The sequence below is a fragment of the Saccopteryx bilineata genome, chromosome 4 (assembly GCF_036850765.1).
Source record: "Saccopteryx bilineata isolate mSacBil1 chromosome 4, mSacBil1_pri_phased_curated, whole genome shotgun sequence".
Taxonomy (NCBI): domain Eukaryota; kingdom Metazoa; phylum Chordata; class Mammalia; order Chiroptera; family Emballonuridae; genus Saccopteryx; species Saccopteryx bilineata.
The window spans coordinates 77,136,622-77,151,359 of NC_089493.1; the positions used below are offsets into that span (position 1 = coordinate 77,136,622).

General features: G+C 46.6%; 1 protein-coding gene across 6 annotated transcripts in view; it reads left to right on the forward strand.

Moving 5' to 3' along the window:
- Window positions 1–14,738, forward strand: part of FRMD5 (FERM domain containing 5) — a 329,778-nt gene that overhangs the window by 280,819 nt on the left and 34,221 nt on the right. For all 6 annotated transcript variants that reach the window (XM_066276646.1, XM_066276643.1, XM_066276647.1 and 3 more), the window contains exons 3-4: window positions 4,809–4,851; window positions 5,083–5,161. In XM_066276646.1, coding sequence (XP_066132743.1) covers window positions 4,809–4,851; window positions 5,083–5,161 — 122 coding nt within the window. The remainder of the gene's footprint in view (window positions 1–4,808; window positions 4,852–5,082; window positions 5,162–14,738) is intronic.

Below are 14,738 nucleotides of genomic sequence, written 5' to 3' on the forward strand. Positions count from 1 at the left end.
TTAATGAAGCAGTTTGTTCAGGCTTTGAATAGAGAAAGTGAATGCAGATTCATATTATTTCTGCTTTTCCTGCCTTGTCTTTTGAGAAGATAAAAGCAGGTGTATTCGATGGACCTCAAATTCGAACCCTCATATGTGACAAAGAATTTGCCAGGAAGATGAATAAGGAGGAGAAAGCAGCATGGCAGTCTTTTGTGGCAGTTACAAAGAACTTCCATGGCAACAAAAAAAGCAGAAAACTATGAACTTCTGGTTCAAATGATGCTGTTGGCTTTCCACGACATTGGATGTAACATGAACGTTAAGATTCACTTCCTGAACAGTCACCTTGATAAGTTTCCCGAAAATCTTGGAGCTGTCAGTGATGAGCAGACGACTGCTAGAGCATCAAACGAGATTGTCCTCAACAAGTACACAAACACAAGAGCTACAAATGCAAATTTTTGCCTGAATAGAATTTAAATAAGTTTTGTGCAAATTTTATGATTAAATGAGTATTTTAATATGTTCTATTTTGAAACTGTAGAAAAATTCTGATGCAATCATATCTTTTAGTATATTAGTATATTTACTGCATTATATAAATTATTATATTTTCAAAAAAAATTATATTTTCACTAAGATGATGCGCAAGAAGACATTCTACTTCATTATGTTAAACTAAATGTTGAAATTTTACAATAAGATGAAAACCTAAAATCTTGAATTGCAAAAAAAAACTGTAGCTTACAGAGAAAAACTAATGTCAGATTTGAGATCAGCACACTTGAATCAGGTAAGAACAAGTGTTTTTGTGGATGCAACAAAAATTTTGTTCCCCAGTGTAATGAATGAATGGGTACTTCCTCGCCATGCCAGTGAGGTGCTGTTTTGTTCTTTGATGCTCTGAGCTTGTGATTTTCAACTTTTTGCATCTCCTGGCACACATAAACTAATTACTAAATTTCTGCAGCATACCAAAAGATATATTTTTTGCTGATATGACAAAAAAAGTGGGTATAATTTTAATTCATTCACAGCAGATGGCTATTGTTGTGTTGGCCATTGTCATTTTTTTTATTTGACAATCTAAGGGGAAAAGGCCCATGCCCTGATTAAATCATCAGGTAGTGAGGTATTGGATGTTTTAAAAATTCTTGCAGCACACCGGTTGAAGATCACTGGTCTGAGCCACTGCGTCTCCAGGTCCCACTTAGGGTTTAATGCTAAACACATGAGCTTTAGGAAAGATTCAGAAAGACTGTATCCCTTTACTCTGACACACCCTGCCCCACTTTGCTGTCGTATTTCACTGCTCCGGGCTCAGAGGAATTTTGAGCATCAGTGTTTGGAAAGTAGAGTGTAGGTCAGCCCCTCACCGATGAAAACTCCACTGTCTTGACATACTTACTGTCCTGAGCTGAGCTGTGGACTGCGGTGTAAGGCTCCAGAAAATGCCACGACACCTCACACGCTCCAGGCGTCCCTTCACTATGTACATGCTGATGGTCTATTTTTACAAAGGGGTTTTTCATTGTTTATTTGTTTATTCTTTTGGTCTAAGCTGTCTCTCCTTAAGAAGGAAGTCTAGTTACCCTAAGGTTTTTTCATCTCCCAAAAAGAGTGGCATATGAAGAAAAAAGGGAAAAATGTGTCCTGTTCATTATTTTTAAGTTAGGTCAGAATGTGCTGGAGGAGAATAAGAGAGAATGTGGAGGTGGTGAGGATTAACAGCAAAAGGAGGCAGAGAAAAACAAGAAAATGGGAAATAGCAGAAATAAACTTTTATGGAGCGGCTGCTGGGGGCCAGGCTCTGCCCTGAGCACAAGCCCAGCCTCTCAGTTGATGGATATGGAGCACTGAGTTGAATCAGTCACTGAGCTGGGAGCTTCACACACGTTATTGAATCCTTACCGCAGATGAGATGAGTGTCCACAATTATATAAATATTATAAACCATTCTCCAAATAAGTAAATAAAGTCTCCGACAGGCTAAGTAACTTGCCCAAGGCAGGTGGCAAAGCTGTCTGTACCTCAGACCTGTCTGACCCAGAGCCTGTGTGATTTCTAAGGGTCCACATTGAATTCAGACCCGAGAGCCTCTAAAGTTTTGTGATTCTGTGCCTTTATTGAGGGGCTACGGAGAGCAGGAAGGCTTGAGGGGGTTCTTGAGAGTTGTGGGGAAAGGGGCCCATTAAGAATTGTTACCCTAGATCTACTGATTCACGGATGAGATGAGGAGGTATGCTTCCAGCTCCCCTAGAGTGGGAGGCTTTAAAATAAACCTCCTCTTCTGGGGCACCAGGCAGTCTGAAGCCGGCGCTCACATCCATCTCATCACTGCCTGCTCTGCAGGGCTCTCTGTGGGGTCGGGGAGCACTCCTGATTCCTCCCGGAGGAGCTGTCCCCCCTCATGTCACCCCCATGTCTGTTCCTGGCCCAAGGCCTCAGCCTGCTGTCAGCCTCTCCTTTCAAGGGGGAGGAACCCTTTCAAGCCTCTAGAGTATGTATATTCTGCCACCTTGACCCATTCCCCCAAAGTCAGGGGCAAAATCCCCTTTCTGACTCTTCTTTCCTCTTCTCCTGACCCCTCCTCCCCAAACCCATGTTATCAGTTTGCTAGGGATTCTGGGACCCAGATTTAGCCAGACAGGTGCAAAAGGTAACTCTGGCCATCACCATATTCTTGGGATCCTTTCAAGATTTCTCCACCAGACCCTTAAAATCTCTTGGACAAGCTGTGACTGTTTTCCACTCCCCACCCCCTCCTAGGATCCTCCAGTCTTACTCCTTTCTTCAGCTCTTACTCCAGTACAAACTAAAGCCCTCTGCCCTGGCCGGGTAAGAGCATCGTCCAGTGGTCAGCAAACTCATTAGTCAACAGAGCCAAATATCAACAGTACAACGATTGAAATTTCTTTTGAGAGCCAAATTTTTTAAACTTAAACTACATAGGTAGGTACATTCCTTATCGAGGTAGCACCCGCACGTGTAATTTTGTGGAAGAGCCACACTCAAGGGGCCAAAGAGCCACATGTGGCTCGTGAGCGGGGGTTTGCCAACCAGGGTGATACACCAAAGCTGCAAGTTTGATCCCCAGTCAGGGCACACACAAGAATCAACCAATGAGTGCATAAATAAGTGGAACAACAAATTGATGCTTTTCTCTCTCTTTCTCTGTCTCACTCTGTACTTTCCTCTCTCTCTAGAATCAACAAACTAAAGTTCTCTCTCCAGCTCTTGCCAAGAGAAGTAGCCTTTTTGTCCTTCAGCTCCATCATCCTTCCCCTGATAATGAATTTCACAAGTCATTCCTCTTAGTTTCTAACTTTATTTATTTACTTTAATCCATCAGTGGAATGTCTAGGGGTGTTCTGTTTAGTGAGCCCCAGACAGGTGCCTGTTTGTCTCCCTGTACAAAGCTCCAGTGTGCTCTGAACAGATGGGCCTCCTCCACCTTCACCTGCGCAGCCTGGAAACCCAGTTGTTTCCACGCAGTCTCATCTCTTCTTGCCTTTGCTTCTCCGGGAAGCCAAGCTGCGGTGGGCCGTGTAATGTGAGGACCTCTTAAACACATTGAGCGGCTGTAATGAGTTGCCAGCCTCATGGGAACTCAGATCAGAGGAAGCAAGAGAGTAGAATGTCAGCCCAGATTATCTCTGTGAGCTGATGGGAGAACTGGCTTTTAGTGGGTCCATTAACTGCCTGACCCACGGCCCAGCCCAGAAGGTGAGAGCTGGGAACCAGGGGAGGCCAGGATGCCGTCTGCGTGGCCCTGGTTGCTTTCCTACAAAGGGGGGACTCTGCCAAGATGTCACACTAAATGGAAGCAGCCAAAAAGAGGGAGGTGTGGACCTGGTTTCTTCGTCCCTTCAAAAGCTGCATGTTGAACACGGGGCATGGGCAGTACAGTGTAAACGAGTTTGTTGCCCTTAAGGAGCTTATGACTAATGGTTTTAAGCTACTTCCAGATAACTAAACCCAAATAACAGTAGTTATAACTCTCTGCAAATTGTCAAGTTTCCTGATTAACCTAAAAGCAGCAAACATCGATAATGCATTTTATAAAGCATCCCTGTAGAACTGGGAAACAGATATAGAATGGTCTTATTGCTTCCTTCCCCAAACATAAGTACCCTGGGATAAAATATATTGCTACCGTGTCCTGCCCTAATGGAATCCCCAGGGTCACAGGATACTACCCCATCCATCAGTTGTGGTTAGTCATCTGTAAGACTGAGCTTAAACATCCCTGGATACCAAGGAATCCTGAGCACGCACCCCTAACACAGAGTTTGGCAATTTATGTTACTCAAGGATGGGATACATACCAGCCATTCTTCCCTTCTCAACATTTATGAAATTCTATCTGCCAGTACTTTCTAGAGCTGCTACCGATACCTCTGTCCTCCTGCCAAAAAAGAAAAAAAAAAAAGTTGGCATGTAGTCCAAACACATGCAACCCATTAAAGTCAGTATTTCCCTCCTCAAGCCAGGTGGGACGTCGTCCCCATCACGCATTCGCTTGTTCACTTGTGCCTGCTGAAAAACATGGCTCAGAACTTTGGCACCTACTCTGGCGGGGGCCTTGCCAGGAAAGCCCAGAAATGGCATCTGAAGCTGGAACTTGTCTCCCCTTCACAGCTGGTTCCCTGGGAAACTTGTCAGAAAATTCCATCACTCTTTACTCTCCAGGCCTACGTACCACAAGCTTTTGGGCTGCTTTTACCCTCGGCTACAATCTGGCTGGTTATTTTAATTGGATTAAACAAGTTATATTTGACACTGCTTCTCATTAGGGTTTTCTTGTTCTGTGTTCTCTGTTTCAGCATTGGTTGGAGTTTACAAAGTCTGTGGTGAAGCAATTGCGATGTAAGTATTCTCCAAGAAAAGACTTAAGCCCAGCCCCCGGGGAGGGTGAGATGCAAGCTCCCACTTGTAGTAAGTCTTGGTAATTTTCCACTGTTCTGAGTATAAGTTGTCCTAAACATCTGAGGATTTTTTCCTGAGGGTTCAGAGGCCCATGCATCCTGGTGGGGAGGGAAACCTAGTCATCTCTGGGCAAGAGGGTCTTCCCTGACGGGCACCTCCTTTTCTCTGCAGCCCAGCCTCCATTCACCATGTGTTTCCGTGTGAAGTTTTACCCTGCAGACCCTGCCGCCCTGAGAGAAGAAATCACAAGGTGAGGCTCAGCCACTACGACCTGTCGGAGAGGACAGGAGAGGGGGACTCTCACCTCTCAGATCCTCTGTGTTAGGAGCTCCTAACCCTTATAGGCAAGGACTTCTTCCTAAATATAACCTTACCCTCTTCTGCATGTCATTTCCACATGCTGCCTTTGCTCATCCCCTCAGGAGAATTGGAACAGAGGGAGCTTCTTTCTGCAAGGAGTGTGAATACTTCATCTCGAACTGGTCATCCTCACAGGGATCTGAAGAAACTAATCAAATGCATATTTTTCTTTCACCTGTGATGTGGCCACTGCGCCCAGTTTTGGAGACGACTGTGTTGCTCCTTTTTGGGGAGACTGAGATAGACTCCAGTGGCCTCATGTACTTGGGAAATGCTAGAGCATGATACTGAGAACCAGCTGGGAAATGCTGAGGGTTTTAAATCCAAGTGGCTAAATACCAGTGTGCTGGTGGATCGGGTCCATGATAAACTTTTTCTTAAAATTCATTTTAGAGAGGAGGGGGCGGGGTAGGAAGCATCAACTCCCATATTGCCTTGACCAGCCAAGTGCAGGGTTTTGAACCGGCGACCTCAGTGTTCCAGGTCGACGCTTTGTCCACTGTGTCACCACAGGTCAGGCCCTCCATCATAATCTTTTCATCATAGCCTGAACAGGTAGTGGCTCAGTGGATAGAGCGTCAAGCTGGGACGCAAAGGACCCAAGTTCGAAACTCTAAGGTCACCACCTTGAGCATGGGTTCATAGACATGACCCCATAGTCGCTGTCTTGAGCCCAAAGGTCACTGGCTTGAAGCCTAAGGTTGCTGGCTTGAGTAAGGGGTCACTTGCTCTGCTGTAGCCCCCTGGTCAAAGCACATACGAGAAAGCAGTCAATGGACAACTAAGGTGCCGCAACAAAGAATTGATGCTTCTCATCTTTGTCCCTTTCTGTCTGTCTGTCTCTATCTGTCCCTCTCTCTGTCTCTGTCACAAAAAACAAAAAAAACAAACAAAAATTCTTCATCATGGGCATTATGTTCTGTGGCAGCTGGCTGCAGGGAATGGGGCCTATCTCATTCAGCACCACCTGAGGATGAGAAAGAACCTCTGTGTCCACAACCATCCTGTAAGAGAGTCATTGAACAGAAGTTTCAAAGCTTCCCCACAGTTTTGTATCTCTGAGCCAAATTCACTCTAAAAATATTGCCTCAGATTCAGCAACTCTGTGTAAAAGGATCTTTAATTTTTAGGATAGGAAGATCTAAATGTTGGCATAAACGAAACCTTGATGTTACCTTGTAGAGGGTGGGGCCGCAGATGAAGAGGCCATGCAGGGAATCCCAGAGCGGAGGGAGCAGCTGCTCTGCCAGCTCCACCCCCCACGGAAGCCTAGAGACAGCACAGGTCGGGGTAAGGCCATTCCTAGTCATACAGGCTGTTCTTCCTGGAAGGCTTTGAGGTTTACTTCTAGATCCTGACTGGTTGGGAAAAGGCGCAAGAAAAGGAAAGAGGAGAGAAGAGGGAAGAAAGAATATGGCATTATTTTCACTTCATGTTCGGAAGAGTGTGCCACTACCTTTACATCTGAGAAAAGGAGCAAAAGTTTCTCTGAGATGGAAAATGAGGAAATGGAGAACGAAGAGGCAAGAAACAGGAGCTAGCAGTGCAGAGGAAGCGGAGGAGTGGGACAGGGAGGGAGAGTGGCTTCTCCACATGGGCCCCAGCAGGGCTGAGCGCATCTTCGGATCTGGTCACAGGATCAGGAAGGGGCTTTCCTCCAGATGCATGAAGTAGTGTGCACCAACCTACTTTGAAACACTGAGGCAGTGAGGTGTGTAGTTGGAATCAAACCTTATGTTCCTTATGGAACATAAAAACCACAGGGCCTGCTCATCCATATGGTCCATATGGAAGTGGATGTGGCTCCCACTTTGCTTCTTTTTTTTTTTTGAGAGAGAGAAATAAGGAGGGAGAAGTGGGAAGCATCAACTCATAGCAGTTGTTTACCATACGTGCCTTGATCAAGCAAACTCAAGGTTTCAAACCGGCGACCTCAGTGTTCCAGGTCTACGTTTTATCCACTGTGCCACCACAGGTCAGACATCCACTTTGCTCACCCAGCGTGACCAGGCAGTGGCACAGTGGATAGAGTGTTGGTCTAGGATGCTGAGAACCCAGGTTAGAAACCCCAAGGTCACCAGCTTGTGTGCGGGCTTGAGCATGGGATCATAGACATGACCTCATGGTCGCTGAGTTGAGCCCCAGGTCGCTGGCTTGAGCAAGGGGTCACTGGCTCAGCTGTAGCTCCTCCACCCTGCACCCCCCCTGCCCCACCCTCATCAAGGCACGTATGAGAAAGCAATCAATGAACAAATAAAGTGCAGCAAGGAAGAATTGATGCTATTCATCTCTCTCCCTTCCTGTCTGTCTGCCTGCCTTTAAAAAAAAAAAAAAAGCTCACCCATATTGATAAGCAATCCTGTAGCTTTAGGCAGAACAGTGACAGTAGAATTACTATATCTAACAACTTAAACAGAGTTTTGGCAAAGCACTAGCCTGCCTTGCTCATGATCTCCAAAGTGCCTTAGCTCTGAGCACACTTCTCTCCTCCCCTCTCCTCTCTCCTTCTCTCTCCTCCTCCCTCCTCCTCCCTCCTCCTCCTCTCTTTCTGTTGAAGGAGGTACTGACTGATACAGGGCAAACCCAGAAGTTCACACTTCTGTCCACATGTCAGAGCAAATTAACACATCTTTGCTGAGAGCCTAGCACCTTGCTTCCTAACACCGCACATCAGGATTGCCTGGTCTGCACCTCACTGACCAACAGTGGGATGAGAGGGATTGGTCTAATACAACCCAGCAAGAGCACCACAGACACATGGCTTTATGATTTAATTAAAGGGCAAAAATATATGGTTATCTTGGTCCTTAGGGGGAGTTCTTAACAACACACTTTTCTAAATCAAATGTCACTGCATAATATTAATGGGCAGACCCTCTTACCTCAGAGGCAGCATAGACCTGGGAGCTCAGATCTTATTGGTCACTTCTTGATTCCTTGGACATAAGATATTTAACCTCCCTGACCTTCATATTCCTCATTTATAAAGTGAGGATAGTAATAGCTACCTCATAAAATTGTTGGGAGGATTAACCACTATATAAGGTCATGTACTTTTTTTTTTAATTCAGTGAGAGGAAGGGAGGCAAAGAGACAGACTCCCTCTGACCGGGATCCACCCAGCAAGCCCACTAGGGGGCGATGCTCTATTCATCTGGGGCCCTTGCTTCATTGCAACCAGACCCATTTTTTAGCACCTAAGGCAGAGGCTATGGAGCCATCCTCAGTGCCAGGGTCCAACTCTCTCTAATCAAGCCTTGGCTGCAGGAGGGGAGGAGAAGAGAGAGAAAGAGAGAGAGGTGAGAGGGTTTGAAAAACAGATGGGTGCTCCTCCTGTGTGCCCTGACCAGGAGTCAAACCCGGACATCTGTGCTCCTCCTGTGTGCCCTGACCAGGAGTCAAACCCGGACATCTACATGCTGGGCTGACGCTCTACCACTGAGCCAGCTGGCAGGGCCAAGGTCTTATACTTCTTAATACATGCCCTCCCCTCCATGAGCCTTGCACTGAGCAAAGGCTCAGTGTCTGTTTACTGCCAGATTGATTAACTTGGTCTGCGGGCCCCAACGGCTCTGCTAATGGGCACAAGTACAGTTAGCTCTGGCTTTTCTCCTTTGTTTATGTGAAAGGCAATTCTTTCCTGATAATCCCCACACTTCTTCTGTCCCCTTTCCTTGCCAGCAAGAGTTCTAGCATTTAAGCAGCTAACTTTTGAGAACTCAGAGAGAAAGCCATCTTAGGTCACCACCCAAGTCCTGGTCAGTGTGGCAAGAGGAATATGGCCAGGCTTGTCAAGTCAGCAAGTCAGCAGACATCCAGGACAGACAGGTGTGTGAGCTCCTCCCCTGCCTGCATGCGTTTGTGCTGACCAGCCTCCACTGTTTCCCCTGCTGTCCATCTCACCTGCCTCTCTCCCCTGGAGTGCCATTTCCAGTTGTCAGGAGTGTGAGCCCAGGGTGCCTGGGCCTGATGTGGAGTCTTCCTGCCTCCCGAGGCATCAGTGGAGGCCTTAGAATTAGCTGCATCTGTCTCCTTATTCGTATCTCTGCTGATCTTTAGAGAGCAGGTACCTGCCCCGGCCTTACTCAGTACTCTAATTTATTCCTGGCTTACAGCTCTCCATACCACTTTCCAGCCAAACTAATTTAGCTGTCGGTGTGTTTTTTCCTAGCAATATTGGTCCTAAATTTCACCACCATCTCAACCATCCCCCTAAAGCCAGGCTAGGGCGGGGGTGGAGGTGAAGTTAGGATCAAGAACTGTGCTTCTATTTATCTCTTGGACTCTTCCTAGATGATAAATTTAGTTGCCAAAACCTGATTAATCTCTTCTGTCATTTTTTAAAATAATGAATAGATGCTCTTGCCTGAGCTGGAGACAAGGCAGAGAAAAGGGGGATTAGACACCAGATTTAGCATTTAACGGGGACTGCAGGTGTCTGAACTCTTTGAAAAGATCAAGTAACAGAAGGAAACTGAGTACAAATGGGGCCCCACCTCCAAGGAAGCAAATTGCCTGACACATGTTTGAGCAGGTGCTCAAAACTATGTTAATGGATGAACAAATATATGCATGAATGAATGGGATTTTCACGTAATTTATTCCTTCAATGAATATCACGTGAGCCCCGCTTAGGCTAAGATGGATTGGCAAACTTTTTCTGTAAAAAGCCCGACACAAGTACTCTAGGCTTGGTGGGCCATCTGGTCTCTGTCACAACTACTCATTTCTGCCATTGTGGAGCAAAAGCTGCTATAGGTGATATATAAAAGAATGACCAAGTCTGTGTTCCAAAAAAATTGTATTTTATTTTCTTGGAAACCATGGTGGCAAGCAGTAATTTGCTGACCTTGGGCTAAGAAGTCAAAAAGGATTTAGAAACCCTGGACTCAAATCCCAGGTTTCTCTTTAGCTCTGTGACAAGGCAAGCAATAATATCTCTGATCGTTCCATTTCTTCATCTATGAGACAGGGTTAAGAAAAAAGAAAACAGTAGTCACCTTATTGTCGTGAGGATTAAATGAGAGCGTGTGTGCTCAACAGTACAATGTGTAGCAAACAGCACGCACTCAGTAAGTCAGTATTATTATTTTGTTCTTGTTGTCATCTGTGTCTCCAACAGGAATGTAAGCTCCATAGGAATGGGGACTGTGTTTTGTTCCCTGCTGCACACCGAGCACCTCTGCTCTGTCTGGCACGAGGAAGAGCTAGGACTAGGTGGCCGAACGGCCGGTAAGAAGGAGGGTGAGCAGGGGAGCTAGGCACAGGATGTATGGGCTAAAAGAATACTAAAAGTGCCTGACCGGTGGTGGCGCAGTCGATAGGGCATCAACCTGGGATGCTGACAACCCCAGTTCATAGACCCCAAGGTCTCTGGCTTGAGCTCAGGCTCACCAGCTTGAGTGCAGGGTTGCCAGCGAGAGCATGATCCCATGATCGCTAGCTTGAGCCCAAAGGTCCCTGGATTGAGCAAGGGGCCACTGGCTCGGCTGGAGCTCCCTGATCAAGGCACATATGAGAAGCAATCAATGAACAACAAGTTATTTCTTATCTCTCTCCCTTCTTTTTTTTTTCCATCTCTCTCTCTAAAAAAGTAAAAATAAAGTAAATTTTAAAAATAAAACAATACTAAAAGTAAATAAAACATAGTCTCTAATTCCAAGGAGCTTACAGTCTAGTATGAGGGAGGAAGACATACTAAGCATGATTATATTTAGGGAAAAGGATGGTAGAAAATAGAGGAAGCCGGAGGCAAAGAATCTAATGACGGGAGATGGACCCAAAGGATCTTCTGGAAGAAACTCTTCAGGAGCTGTCAGGGCTTTCCAGGCTCAGGGCTTTCATTCAGGGGAGATCTGTGGATTCATCGCCACCCTAGGATATCAGAAAGCATAATGCCCCAGCCACTACCATGAGAAGATGTTCTTGTTACAAACTCAGGTTTTCCTTAGTCGTCTTTCAGGTTTCCACTCATTCATAGCTCCGTCAATATAGATCAACACAGGCATTAAAAATGGAGGGGAGGTCAAGTCTCCTGAGGCCAGAAGGAGACAGGCAAAGTTTACCCACAAAAGTGTCCTAAAGGAACATGCTTGTTGTGTTCTTAGGTTCTTGTTTGTTTGTTTTTTTAAGTGAGAAGAGGGGAGATAGTGAGACAGACTCCCACATGCACTCCCACCGGGATCCACCGGGCAACCCTTGTCTGGAGCTGATGCTCAGACCAACTGAGCTATCCTCAGTGCCCAGGGCCAGCACTTGAACCAACCAAGCCACTAGCTGAGAGAGAGGAAGAGAGAGAGAAGAGGGAGAGGGAGGGGGAGAGAAGCAGATGGTTGCTCCTCATGTGTGGCCTGACCAGGGATCAAACATGACATCCGTATACCAAGCTGACACTCTATCCACTGAGCCAACCAGCCGGGGCCACTTGTCTTAAATCTGGTCTAAAGCTAATTTCTTGTTTGGTTCCAATGAGGACAGAGTTCTCCTGACTTCATTTAGGACCCCCCTCTCTGTAACCCGATAATTAACTGAATTACCACAGGGTAGAAGAAGTACCAGGCTGAGTCAGCAGGCCTTCCTGATAGGTCACTCTCACATCTTTGGACTTCTACTTCCTTAGCTACAAAAGGAGAGAATTAGGTGCTGTAACTCCGATTCCGAGGTTCTGGAATTGGGTAATCCAACCAGCCTGCTCCCCAGGAGCTGGCTCTGGGTGGCCCCAGTAAGCTGATTCCTTGCCTGGTAGCACAACGACTCTGGTGGCAATGCCTGGGGCAACAAGATAGTCTTCCGTAGGTCCCAGGGTGGCAGGGGAGACCGTGCAGGGTCTGCTGAGACTGGGTCTGAGGATGCTATGAATCGTGTGCGATATATTGTCATGACCAGTAACACCGAGTCATTGGTTACCTCCTTAAATCAGTGGTCCCCAACCTTTTTTGGGCCACGGACCAGTTTAATATCAGAAAATATTTTCATGGACTGGCCTTTAGGGTGGGATGGATAAATGCACAAAATAAAATTATGCGACCGAAGTAAAAACTGTGGTATTTTTAAATATAATTGTCGGACTTATGAGACAAGCATCAAGAGTGAGTCTTAGACGGATATAACAGAGGGAATCTGGTTATTTTTAAAAATAAAACATCACTGACTGTCTCTCCCCGTTTCCAGCTTCAGAAAAATACAAATAAATAAATAAATAAATAAAAATAAAAATAAAGTAAAACATCGTTCAGACTTAAATATAAATAAAACAGAAATAATGTAAATTATTTATTCTTTCTCTGCGGACTGGTACCGGTCCATGGCCCGGGGGTTGGGGACCACTGCCTTAAATGATCAAAACATGGAGCTTGATGGAAGGCTGTAGCAGAAGAGGAAGGGCGGCCCCCAGTGTAGCTCTCTGCCTTGAAGCTGCCCATTGATTCTTTCATGAGCTCATCTCTTCTTGTCCTCTAAAGACTGTGGTTTGGCCTGACCTGTGGTGGCGCAGTGGATAAAGCGTCAACATGGAAAACTGAGGTAACCAGTTTAAAACCCTGGGCTTGCCTGGTCAAGGCACATATGGGAGTTGATGCTTCCTGCTCCTCCCCCTCCCTTCTCTCTGTTTCTCTCTCTCCTCTCTAAAACGAATTTTTAAAAATCTAAAAAGAGGCCCTGGCCAGTTGGCTCAGCGGTAGAGCGTCGGCCTGGCATGCGGGGGACCCGGGTTTGATTCCCGGCCAGGGCACACAGGAGAAGCGCCCATTTGCTTCTCCACCCCCCCTCCTTCCTCTCTCTCTCTCTCTCTTCCCCTCCCGCAGCCAAGGCTCCATTGGAGCAAAGATGGCCCGGGCGCTGGGGATGGCTCCTTGGCCTCTGCCCCAGGCGCTAGAGTGGCTCTGGTCTCAGCAGAGCGACGCCCCAGAGGGGCAGAGTGATGCCCCAGAGGGGCAGAGCATCGCCCCCTGGTGGGCAGAGCGTCGCCCCTGGTGGGCGTGCCGGGTGGATCCCGGTCAGGCTCATGCGGGAGTCTGTCTGACTGTCTCTCCTCGTTTCCAGCTTCAGAAAAATACAAAAAAAAAAAAAAAAAAAAAACTAAAAAGAAAAAGATTAAAGACTGGTTTGTTTCTTTAGGGCATTGACTTGCCCCTCCTCCCCTCCCCCCTCCAGTTGCTGCACATTGCCTGACAGTGGTCCCATGGCCTTATACTCAACCTCCTCGTAGCTGTCCTATCTCCAGAAAAATGAGGAAATCCCACCCTGCAGTAGAAAGCCTTGTTTCCTTCCCAGCTTATCTGAGGCACCTGTCATGCATCATCAATAGAGATGCCTTATAAGGACGAGCGGTTCTCGATGTGAGGAGGAGTATGTCTCCCTTGGGCAAAGAGGGCACTAGAGGGGCTTTCTCAAACCCGGGAGCACCCATGCACACATAGATTCTGACGTGCTCCCCCAGGGGACATTGAGAATCACTGCCCAGAGCCTTTCTGTCCCTTTAAAATATCTCCTTCAAAAATTAATAAGAAATAAAGAAAAATAAATAAATAAATAAATAAATAAATAAATAAATAAATAAATAAATAAATAAAATATCTCCTTCATCCAGTATGTGCTGTCCCTGAACTTTGGACACAGCTAAGCGGAGAAGTGGGAGGAGTGATCAGCGAGCAGGGGGCAGCAGGTTTGCTTCCACACCCTGGCAGAGCCAGTGGAAGGCGGGAGTAGGAGCAGTGAGAGGCAGCGAAGTCCTCCCCACTCCCTTCCCTTCTCGCCATCTCTCCCACATACCGTGTGGCATTTCACTGTGGGAAGCAGAGTGAAAACAAGCTTGATTTGGTAGATCCATTTTAATTTTTCACTCTGCATGGCTTCTCTTTCCTTCCGTTTTTCTTGGCAGACACTGGGGCAGAGTGGGGTTGGTGGAGGTGGCTGAAGTGAGGAGGGGGTTCTGACAACCTTCCAGACTAGAATACTCACCTCCCTTTGTTTTCAGGAGGGAAGTCCATCCTGATGTGGTTAGAAGGATGATTAAGCTTTACTCTATGTACAAATCTCCGAGGGCTCTTGTTAAAATGATCCAGTAGCTCTGAGACGGGCCTACTAGTCTCTTTTCCAAGCAGCTCCCAGAGGATGCTGATATGGGGGCCACACTTTGAGCAGCAAGGCCTTAGGAGAGAAGAGGTTGCTTGCTCCTTGATGTCCGTTTGGTCATTATTGGAACCACCAAGCCCAGGGTTCTCAGAGTCGCCTGTCGTCACCCCTCCCCACCCCAGAGTTGCACTGTCAGCGGTCCTCTTTCCTTTGAGCATTCTCACACATACAAGTGAGCCCAGAATCCCATGTCGCATCCTTCAGCCTGGAAACAGAAGCAGTGGGAACCTCCAGTTGGCCAGGCAGGGCCCGAGTTCTTTTTGGTTCAGGCTGATAGAATTTAAGGGAATTTTACTGCACGTCCATTACACCCCTAGGGATGCTGTAGCTACCTA